The 12294-nt window shown below is 35.8% G+C and overlaps 2 protein-coding genes across 2 annotated transcripts in view; both read right to left on the bottom strand.

The window, feature by feature from the left end:
• The window catches only part of LOC110018996 (probable carbohydrate esterase At4g34215), a 10003-nt gene extending 5773 nt beyond the window's left edge, over positions 1-4230 (bottom strand). The window contains exons 1-2 of the mRNA XM_020716512.1: positions 3459-4230; positions 1834-2039 (exon numbers count right to left, since the gene is read on the bottom strand). Coding sequence (XP_020572171.1) covers positions 1834-2039; positions 3459-4028 — 776 coding nt within the window. The 5' untranslated portion in view covers positions 4029-4230. The remainder of the gene's footprint in view (positions 1-1833; positions 2040-3458) is intronic.
• A 4419-nt stretch (positions 4231-8649) lies between these two features.
• Positions 8650-12294, bottom strand: part of LOC110019019 (probable carbohydrate esterase At4g34215) — a 5430-nt gene continuing 1785 nt past the window's right edge. Inside the window, exon 2 of the mRNA XM_020716536.1 lies at positions 8650-8894. Within this exon, the coding sequence (XP_020572195.1) occupies positions 8673-8894 (222 nt within the window). The 3' untranslated portion in view covers positions 8650-8672. The remainder of the gene's footprint in view (positions 8895-12294) is intronic.

Here is a 12294-nt window from a genome sequence, read left to right as displayed (position 1 = left end):
ACGTTGGATCGAAGCGGAGCGGAGCAGACGTTGGACTGAAGCGGAGCGGAGCAGAAGAATCTGTCAAAATTAAGAAGTTACGTGGGTTGAGGTGCCGGGGCAAAGCCCCTCGGTATGGTACAAGGGGTAATGTTGTAATTGCATATTGTGTCTAGGGTTTATTTCTGGGGTTATAAATAGACATGTTAGTAATCTCAGGAGGGATTCCTCTATTCTGTAATATCTTTTCTGAATATTAGAAGGAAACTCGCCGCTCTGCTCCCGAGGACGTAGGCATCTTTGCCGAACCTCGTTAAATCTCTGCGTTCTTCTGGATTTGTGTAGTTCTAGTTTTTCTTCACCCTAATTTTTCTCAACATAAATCCATAAGAATTGAGCAGTGTGTATGTAAATCTTCCATTTTTTTTTTTGAAGGAAGATTTACATACATACCATTCCATTCATATATATTTATATGTCTATCATCTAAATTTTAACTTTTACATGTATGTCAACGTATCTAAGTATGTCAACGTATATAAGTTTGATAAAATGTATTTAATTTTTTTTTTTTAAACTAGAATAGTGATATTATTTATGTGATTCCGGAGATATAGGGGTATAAGTGAAGTTAGGAAAATCGTTTGTTATCTGAAAATCGTTTGTTATCAATTTGTCATTACATCAATTTGTCATTACATCTATGCTAGTGATATTATCTATGGGGTTTTTCCTTTTCATTTGCCCGTACCGATCCCCTTGGAAGCATAAAATTTGTAAAATAGAACCAAAAATCTCGTTGGAATTTAAGTGAACTCAATTAATTTATAGTAACAAATTTTCTTTTCTAATTTTGGGTAATTTTATAGCTATTTTGAAATTCTTATTTCTACTTCTTTATATCCTCAAATAAATGGTTTTCCACAAATAAATGGTTTTAATTGTATATATTCCAGAAAAAAAATTATACATTTGAATGAAAAATTTGCAAAAAAATTGGAAAATTATAAAAAAGATTACTGGGCCTTAATTACTCTTAATGTTATTTACACCCTTTTTGATATGTTGGAAAAATCATAAATCGATTTTGAAAGTTTCAATTAGTAAACTAATTACTTAACAGTAAAACACACGTTCGAACAACGGTCTGGATGCGGTCACATCGCAGTAGCTCGCACGGCGGTCCATCCGGACGTCAGCTGCCGCACATAATAATTTCTCGCTCAAAAGACATAGCTACAATTAAGATGATGAGGTTGTAGCTGAATTTTAAGAATAAAAATTAAGATGCGGCTAAAATCACAATTTGTTTTCATAAAAAGATCAAAATACATAGTTTTATACAAAAATCTCAATACATTAGAGAAAGATTCATATACATGATGCATATACGGTACGTTTCTTACCAGAATGAAGAACATTAGTGGATACATGCATGATATTTTATTTAATGGGGTTGTTTACATACATAAGGCCCAATTCTTATGTATTTATATATCCAACATCTAAACATTGCTTCTTATATTTATAACACTGAGACCTTTCATAACACATCAAAAATGTCATTATTTGAACTTTCAAAACATGAAATACACCTTTTATGTATATATAAGACGTCGTATCTGTAAAAATCAAACTTTATGTGTTAGATATATAAATATACAAGAATTGAATGATACGTATGTAAATCTTCCTTAAAATAAGCAAAGCAATACATCAATCTTCTGGAAAAAAATATGTATATGTCAATTCAAGTAAATGTGTTGGGCAAACAGACATAAAAAGAGTCATATATTAATATTTTGTTTGATGGTGTTTCAAACAAACTCAACAAAACAGTTATATACTCTTAACTAAGTGAGAGAAAATGCTGTATGACTCAAATAAGCATCAGCCAACATCTGACCAAGCCTTACTTGAGCTTGGGTTGTGAGGTGCACATAATCAGGTCCAATTGGCAAGCCTTTTGCATCAACACATAAGACATTGTGAAGTCTGATCCCCTTTTGTGCTTTTCTCACCATATCTATATATTTCCCTTGTCCTGTTGCAAGCGCCACCTGCACATACTCTCATTCAGAAAAAAAAAAAGGAAGATTTACAAAAATACCAATCAATTCTTATGCACTATTATTAGAAATGATGATACATTTTTGAAACCACATTAGATGAAATAGTTTTCATTATGAAAATAAGAGAATTAAGGTGTGGAAGGCATCATGAACGGATGATTCATGGCCTGCTCAGTTGTTCTCTTTATGTAACAGGAAATTAACTAAGAAGAAGCTAGTTATAGAAGACTTCAAAAGTTATGGAGAATAGAAGATGTTTAGTCTTGGTAGCAAAGGTGGGTGGCAAACATAGCCTCTATTGGCGATAACAATCCTTAGTGTAATATTAATTATGAGATTTTAAATTTTTTGGGGGCGGCGTTTATATACATAGCACACAATTCTTACGTATTTACATATATTGAACCTAAACATTTACATTTACACACATAATTCAACTCATATTTTGAATATCATATAAAAACATATCACTATTGCTATTTTGTAAAAGTGAAACACACATGTTCATGTATATGATTAAGACGCACCAAGTGTTTTATATACATTGAAATATAAAAATTTAAGCGGGAGATACGTCTATACATAAAGAATTGTGTGCTATGTATGTAGATTTCCTAAAACTGATGTGATATATCAGAAAATTGTATGTATTTTATGTACATACTTATCTTATTTCATAAATAACAATCAATTTTTTATCACATCAAATATTTCATTATTACTATTTTTTAGAAGTAAAATGTATATTTTCATGTATAAGTTTTAGAGAAATTTACACTCATTCCATACAATTCTTATGCATTTACATATCTAACATCAAAAGTTTGGTATTTACACTAATAACATCTTGGTATCCTAAACATAAGCATGAAACCATATATTGCACTTTTTAAAAGGTAATAAAGATGATATTTTTAACGAAAATTTACATACCTAACATCCAATTCTCATGCATTTACTTATCTCACACCCAAACTCTCATTTTTACAAATGAGCACCCTACCTATGGATAAAAATGTGGACTTTACTGTTGGACAGGGGTGAAAAGGGTAAGTTGAGTGTTTGATTTGAAAAAAAACGAGAGTTTGGGTGTCAGATATGTAAATGCATAAGAATTGGTTGCTGTGTATGTAAATTCCCTTATTTTTCAGTGGAATGCAGAGAAAAATGAATGCTTAGGTGTTAGATACATGAAATCATAAAAATTGTGTGGTATGCATCCAAAAAATGCTCCATTTCATATTGCTCAACTCAAGCCTCAAAGATATTATAAATCTAAACAACAAAATTTAGGTATTAGATCTGTAAATACACACATATTATGTGCTAACCACCCCAATTTTATTTCATCTGCAAAAATTCTCTAGTCTCTTCTGCCTGCAATCGGACGGCTAAAAAATCACATACCTGAATAAACAGCAAATCCGGATCACCCAAATCCTCCCTCAGATCCGAAACCAGAGCCTCCATCCTTCCCCCATAAACTTCCGCATCCGCCATAGAAATCGTATCAGTCTCCCCCTGATACCACAGCACCGCCGCCACTCTCCCTCCTCCCGCCGCCGCAAACTGCGCACGCCGCACCAAGTTAGCATACAACGTCGTCCCGCGTTCCCATTCGCGGATCGGCGTCGCTCCGACGGCGCACGGCACGAGGCGAACTGGCGCCGCCGTACCTTCGGCGGCCAACAGGGCGTGGGCGAATGGCATTCCGGGGCCGACGCCGCACGTTGCATAGACGTCGATGTCGGCGTGGATGGGCTCGACGGCTTGCTCCCACTGGAGATGGGAGCTGAGGCGGAGGATGTCGGGGGTTGGCCGGCATTCCGGGGGGATGAAGTTGTCCCAACGGTTTTCGATGACGCCGCCGCGACCGGACATGTTGCTCTGGCCGGCGAGGAGAAAGATGGAATTTTTATGGGCTGTGGTGGAGGTGGAGAGGAGGAGGAGGAGGAGGAGTGTGGGAAGTGGAAGCATGTCGTCGAGGTTAGAGAGAATGGGACGATTGAGGAATTTGGGAATAGATTTACTGGTTTTTTGTCTTTGCTTCCGGGATTGCGGTGCGTGATGTATGTATGCTAGTTGCTTGAAAAGAATGAAATTTAATTATGATGAATAGATGAAAGGGAAGGAATTAAGCTTCGGGATACAGAAGACAAGAGGAAGATACAGGAAGTCAATTTTGCCAGCCTTTACATTCACATTATTTTATTGGTTGCCAGGGCTGTACTGTGTGATGAGCCCGACTTGAGCCGACTACGTCGGTGCTTGGATTTAGATTGGTTTAGACGGATTTAGATTGGTTAGATGGATTTAGATTCGCCCTGATAAGGCTCCAATAAATTTTCATAATTTAGTACGGATCTCGAGACTATTTTTTTAAATAAAAGATATTCAAATTTTTATAAAAGTGATACAAGGCTTCAATTTAGCAAAATTATAGTAAAACTGACCGGCTCAATAATAAGGACCCAAAGATATAAAAATTAGTTCAATCTAGATCAAATCGAGCACATATGAAGTTATTAAATCACTCTTGAAAGTTTTCAGGACATATTTAGAAGGTCAAACTAATGTCAAATATGGCTATCTATAGTCAAATCGAGCGTCTCGACAAGTCGAATCCAACGAGCGCATAATCAAATCGAGTGTCTCAACAAGTCGAATCTAGCGTTAGACATTTTTAAGGCACTTAAATGTCCATTAACACTATCTGATCGAAGGAAGCTCTCCGGACCGTTCGATCAAAGTGGATCATATTCTTTGCATTAATTGCACCCAAAACACTATAGATAGAACCACACCCCTCTCATGAGGGGAATGAGAGTTTGAGATATGACAAAGAGTTTAAAGCTTTGAGAAGGAGCTGAAGTCCAACACCAACATAATAAACCGCCGTCGGCCACTATTAACCTCCGTTGACCACCGTAAACCGTCGTTGGCTTTCGCCAATCGCTATCTACCACTATTTATCGTCATCGACCGCCGTTGACCTCCGTCGACCACCATCGATCGTAGTCAATCACCACCAACGCCTCTGACCATCACCGACCGCAGTCGATTACCGTCAATCACCACCGACAGGACGACGTCAATCATTATCTGTCACAACACATTCATAGCAACAAATTCATCAGCATGTCAATGTTGTAATTTGGAAAATTTAGTAACTATTTCTCGTCTGTAGGACAAGTGGTTGCAAGTGTAATTATCTTTTTATAGTGAAACTCTTAAGTAGGGTCATATCCCGTGGTTTTTTCCTTTTCGAGTTTTCCATGTAAAAACTTTCAGTGTAATTATTAATTGCTTTCCTTTTTTTTAGTGTGTGTTGAATGTTCGCACCACGTTCATACAATTATCTGCTACTCTACTGCTGTAAATTTTTAAACACGCATCAAGCTCTACTATAATTTTTTTTGTTTGGCTTGTATGATCATATTGAGCTTTTTGTTTTTTTAATAATTTTATTTAGCTTTTAGTATGTTAATTCAATGAGTATTTCATAAATTAATAAACAAATTAAAAATTGAGATGATTAGGTGAGTTTTTTTATAAAATTTGTTAGGTGCTAGAAAATTTATAGTTGTAGATTGATAATTTAATAACTTAATATTTTATGAAGATTCAACACATATACATACAAAAAAAAAAGTAAAATGAAAAATTGAGATTTTTTTTGTGGAAAATCTTGGAAGGGAAAAAACAACAGAGTCTAGTCTAGTTAAAGTAATACACTATGTGTTTGTAAGTACAATAGTACACTATTTTCTAATAATAGGCAGAAATGAGATTACACTTTTACAACGAAAATTACAAACGTCTTTTACAACACAAAAATATAAATATGGATGTAACAAACATGTTTTGATTACAATAGATGCAAACAGTGTTTGTCGGCGGCAACTAGTGGTAGTCGATAGTGGTCGATGGGCAGTGGTCAACGGTGGTTGATAGCTACGGAGGTTGGTGGTTATTCATTGGGCTTCTCTCCAGCATAAGCTCTAGAATTTAACTTCTCCTCTTCTCCTCCTCTCTCAAGTGAAGAGAGAGGGCCTATTTATAGCCTTTTAATAAGGAGCATTTTGTTTTTTTTGCAAGTAAATTTTATAACACTCTGATCGGACGGTCCATATTGATATCCTTTGATCAAAGATAACTATTTAACGATTTTTTATCGTTGGATTCTCTCTTGTCGAAATGCTTGATTTAATTATAAATATGTTAAATTTGAAGTTCATTTGACCATTCAATTAATAATCCAAAATCTTTTATTGTACTTCAATGACTTGATTTGGGCTTCATTGAACTTGGATTGAACAAGTTTTGAGATCATTGGGTTTGTCTTATAGAGAATATTAGTTTAACTATAAAATTGCTGAAATCCGGGGCACGTGTGATCTTGAATTTGAAACGTTTTTATCAAAAATGCATCGAGTTTCATGTTTGATAAAATTTTTTATGACACGAAAAAAATTAGCCTTGATATTATAAAAAGAAGTAAACAAACAATTATATAAAGGGAGATTTACATACATAACACATAAAACTATTAGTATTGCCTATCTCACATCCAAACTTAAATATTTGCATTTTAAGCACCCATAGTCACCGTGTTAGACGTTTTCACCGCCAAAAGGGGAATCGTCCGAACCGCCGAAGCCGAAGCTGCGATTCCTCTGTCGATCTTGCCGACGCCTTCTTGCGCCTCTGTCGATCTCGCCGACGACTTTTTGCGCCGACTCCTCCGAAGCTTCGCCAAACTCCTATTGTCTGCGCACGCCTGGTGTTGCACTTGAAGCCTTCGCGGAAAAGCCCTCGTCTTCCTGTTGAACCGTCCGAAGCCCTCTTCGTCTTCGAACTTCCTCTGCGCTGAAATTCGAACTGTCGCGAACCTTGCCAAAATCCTTCACTAGTCGCCAATCTCCTCTACCAAAATCTTCTTTATTCTTGCGCCACCCAAATTTTCTTCCATGCCCTCGAACCTCGCTCTGTTACCACTTGTTGAGAAATTAGGGAGCAGAAAAACAAGAATCAACACAAATCCAGAAGAACACACGGATATTTAACGAGGTTCGACAAAGATGCCTACGTCCTCGGGAGCAGAACGACGATTCCTTTCAATATTCAAAAAAGGATTACAGAATTCAGAGACCCAGAGACTCACCTAGGATTACAAATATGACATACGTATAACCCTACAGTACAATATGTAATTACTTAAATTACCCCTGTAGCAAACTGCTGGGTGTTGCTCCCGCACCCCCAACCCACATAATGAAACTCCCCCGATTGGACAGATCATTCCGCTCCACTCTGCTCGTGGGCTCCGCTCCGCTCCACTCTGCTCGTGGGCTCCGCTCCGCTCCAGCATCTGTCCAATTTATGGTATATGAATCATACCTAACACTTCTATTTTGTCTCTTAAACCTCTAACATGTGTGCTCCTCATTGCACATCACGAGTTTCCCATTATCACAATAGATTGTTGGGTAAGTCAAATGTGAAAACCAAATTCTCGAGCAGAGATTGAATCACCACAATATTCATCATATGTGAAAAATTGAAAATGAATCACTGCTTTCACAAGCTCTACAATCTCACATTAAACCTGAAAATTATTATTACATATAAGAATGTGTAACAAAATAAATATTTGGAAAGAGAATCCATAAGCTAAGAGTCTCAATTAACATTTGAGGGAAAGGCATAGTGAGACATCAATAATGAAGCGTTACTCCGCAGCATAATTAAAACAGATGGGGGGTAGCACATGCAAATTACTCTATATGTGACATTGATGTTGATAATTTTCGTCAATTAGCATCTTTTGCATTGGCAATGATGCCTTCACTGTATGTATTTACGTATCTAATAGCTAAACTTTCATTCTTTGACATATAAGTTACTGAATCATGACATAACAAGCTGTATTTTAATTTTCAGAAGTTAAAACAATGATATTTTTATGTGATATGAAAGGTTAAGGTGGTATGAATGTAAAAAAAAAGTTTACGTATCAGATATGGAAATTCATAAGAATTTAATTAAGATACTATGTAAATGCCCCACATTTATATACATACCACACAATTCTTAGTTATGTAAACACCTAAAACAAAAAAATCGACATTTATAACACTTTGTTATCATTTATCTATACATACATACATATATACATACATATTTGTATATATTGAAAACAAAATTGATATTTAACAGAAGCCCAAATATCGATTTCTCATGCGTTTTTTTGGCCCCATGATGAGAGCCCGTGCTATGTGTCTAAAATTTCAGAGCCTCCGCACCACGGTAGGATCAAATCTTTGATCTGAGGGGACTTACAGTGACGTAGCCACCAACGGACAAAAACTTATGGCGCACGCGCACACACACATATATATTATATTTTTTTTCATTTTTAAATAATAATAATGTTATTTTTATTTGATGTTAAAATTTTGAGTGTTATGCATGATTTTTAATTCCGCCTTTTTTTTTTTCCACAGGGTAATTCCAGCCAAGCACAAATTCAAAACAAGCCAATAAAACACACAAAATTACAAAATAAATTGTGAATTTTACAACATTAAATGTCCTCTTCTTCTTATTCATTGACAAAAACTATAGATCACGAACAAAGCGAGAAGAAACTGCCGTGTGATTTAAATAAGCATCAGCCAACATTTGACCAAGTGTTACTTGAGCTCCGGTGGTAAGGTGCAGGTTATCAGGCTCAAGCTGCAGGCCATCTGCATCAACACACAACACATTCCGAACTTTCATTCCCTTCTGTGCTTTTCTTACTATGTCGACGTATTTCCCTTCGCCTGATGCAAGCGCAACCTACACAAGCCGCACAGCCGCAAAATCCAGTATAATTGTGTGTCAAATAAAATAAAATTTAAGGTAAATTGGTAAAATAGAAATTTAAATGTTTGGGTGATGTGCAAGTTTAAATTATATTATATGTGATTTTTAAATTTACAGATAATGTTTAAAGAGTTAAGTATCAGAATAGTCATTGATTGTTTATATAGGGTCGTTTAATATTAGAGTATATCAAAATGTTAAATTAGCCATCAAATTTTTTAATGGAAGCTAACATAATTCTCCTACAGAAAAAAAACTCATATTGTATAGATTTTGAGATTAAAGCCATTCAAAAGTTATTTCAAATGATTCCTTAAACTTTTGTTACTTGTCAGTAGCGAGCTTTAAAATTCAGAGCGGTCATGGGACAGACAGCCTGACAAGCCATCTTTAGCTTCACGACGGCCAATATCAACCATAACTTTCTGCAAGGCCAGCGCAACTTACGAGCAGTTTTATTATTATTATTTTTTATATTAGTAGAAGAAGAAATTAATTTTAAATATTGGATTATATTATATATATCTATGTAAATAAAAAAGCTTGATTTGACTTTATATAGTTTTTTTTTTTTAATTTGAGCTCATAAAAAATAAAGGTGGCTAGTGAAAAATATTTAATTTTAAGCAAATTAAATTTGGGGCATGTTTGGGCAGCTTATTTTAAAGGTGGTGAATGAAAATATTTAACTTCAAGCAAGTTAAATTTGTGGAGACTCTCGATTCGATCATAAATTTATCAGAGTTGACATACATTTGGCTTCCCAAATATGCTTTGAAAGCTTCTAAAATTAATTTAATGGTTTACTCTGAGCTTGATTTGATTTGATTAGATTCATTTATATATCATCGGGTCCGTCTCATCGAGCTGACCAGCTTGTCTATAAATTTACTGAAATCAGAGTTATAGATGATTTCTTAATTGAAGTTTGAATGTTTTTTGCTCAAAGATTGTCTTGAGATCCATATCATACCTCGGGATTTATGTCAAATGATGCATATTTGTTGAAGTAATGTCAAATCCAAAAATTTGGCTTGCATTTAAATCAATTTTCGAGTGATAACGATCTACGAGCTAAATTCACAAAATACACAATCCTAACAATTTTAGGATTGTTAAAAATATGATTTTGAGCTTAGTGGGGGTAAGCTTCAAAAAAAAAATTGATCTAAAATTTTTTTGCCCGTAACTTAGTTCGTTTATTTCCATCCTATCTCAATCTGAACCAAACTTCGAATCAATTTTTGAGAGATTAACAATCTTCAAGCTAAATTCACAACCCTATTTTACATATCTAACACATATACTTCAATTTTTTCGTATTTATGAGACCTACTGATGTGTGTAAAAATGTATTTTGTTACCTGGATCCCAATCCCGCCTCCCTGATCCCACTCTTGCCTCCCTGTTCCCGATCACGAAAGGCCGCGACTACAACCTTACAGTTTCGTGGATTGATCCCGCGTATGATTCGCGAAACGACGCCCTCTGCTTCTTTAAGTTACGAACAAGACCCTCCTCTGAACCATCTTTTGCGATCAATTGCTACAGGCGAGAGATTCGAGAGGGCTTTGGCGTGCTTTGCAGAAGAGGAAAAAGTGATAGCACAACCTTTTTGTGTTCTTGTACGGGCTTTCTCGGGATAGAGGAAGAGAAGTGCAAGGAGTGGTTCAAGAAGGAAGAAGCAAAAGATTATTCTCCCTTGGCTTCTTCTTAGTGGCTCGTGGCAGAAGAGAAATTGAATTTATTTTTCTTGTAAGTTTATCTTCTTTGTGTGTAGAGAGAAGAAGAGAGAGCAAGGAAGTGAGAGAGAGAAGAAGTGAGAGCAAGGAAGTGAGAGATCTTTCATGTAAGTCGAGACGATCGACTTGTGTAAACTCCTCAAGTAGTAAAATCCTCTGTAACTCCGTAAATATAGGGAATTTCTCGAACCACATAAATTTGTGCGTTCCACCGTGTTACTGTTTTTTTTGTGTGAATTTTCTTGTTCTATATTTTTGCTTCTTCATCAAAGATTATATATAACTGGTATCAGAGCCGTATTTCGAATCCGAGAAAGACGATGACTGCAGATGAATTGAAGGTTTCAGGGATCAAGAAATTTGATTGCACAAATTTTGGTTACTGGAGGATACAGATAGAGGACTATAAAGAAACTTTATCTTCCATTATTGAGGAAAATACCTGAAATGACGGATGAGTTTGAATGAAATTTGTTAGATCGACAAGTTCTGGGTTATTCGATTGACCCTATCGAGGTACATTACACACAACGTCGTCAAAGAGAGGACGACTGCAGATCTCAGGGGACGACTGCAGATCTCATGACAGTCTTATCAGATATGTAGTAAAAGTCATCGACGAATAACAATGTGTATCTAATAAAGAAGTTATTTAATTTGAAGATGGCAGAAGATGTTTCTGTTGCTCAACACCTGAATGATTTCAATGCTATCACAAATCAATTGTCGTCTGTTGAAATTGATTTTAATGATGAGATACGCGCGCTGATATTGTTGACATTGTTGCCAAATAATTGGGAAGCTATGAGTATAACATTTAGTAGTTCTGCAAGTAAATTTAAACTAAAATATAATGATATTCGTGCTTTGATTTTGACTGAGGAGGTGCGCAGGAAAGATTCTGACGAGATCTCATGTTCGAGTTCGGCACTGAATGTTGATTTCAGAGGGAGATCACAGAACATGAACTCAAATAGAGGAGATCAAAATCAAAGTTTTGTTAGCAAACAACCTGCTGGAATTCTGACTAGGCTGGCCACATAAAGAGGAATTGCAAAAATCCTAAGAAGATGGAGAATGATAACACAAATGTGGTATCTGAAGAAGTACATGATGTACTATTGCTATCAGTTTATAATTTTTTTTTATGATGGAAGTGAAAAAAGAGAGTGGATCCGAGACACACATTCCCATTGCTCCACAGACAAATGGTGGGGAACCACAAAACTATGAAAAAATCTTGCAAGATGAAAATTAGAGCAAGTAAGAGCTGACGGAACTTCCACCAGGGAAGAAGACATTACACAACAAGTGAGTGTACCAGGTGAAGACTGAGCTTGATGGCGGTAAGAGGTACAGGACTAGACATGTTGAAAAAGACTTTCAGCAGAGGCCAAATATTACCCATGCACTGAGAATTGTAAGCAGAGACAAGAGTAACCTAGGAAATAACTTGGAGGTGCAAGATTATGTAAACTCTGTTAATATGTTGACTAAGGGTATTACTCTTGAGAAACTGAAGTTGTGTATAGTTTCAGTCGGTCTTCTGGTGTGAAGACAAGAGCTTTGAGTTGCAAAGTTGGATGATTCATATTTGAAAAAAATGGCTATGCCGCCAATAGAAGATTCCT

The sequence above is a fragment of the Phalaenopsis equestris genome, unplaced genomic scaffold (genome assembly GCF_001263595.1).
Source record: "Phalaenopsis equestris unplaced genomic scaffold, ASM126359v1 Scaffold000038, whole genome shotgun sequence".
NCBI lineage: Eukaryota > Viridiplantae > Streptophyta > Magnoliopsida > Asparagales > Orchidaceae > Phalaenopsis > Phalaenopsis equestris.
Note: the sequence above shows the minus strand (reverse complement) of the source record. Positions and strands in the feature narration are given on the sequence as shown.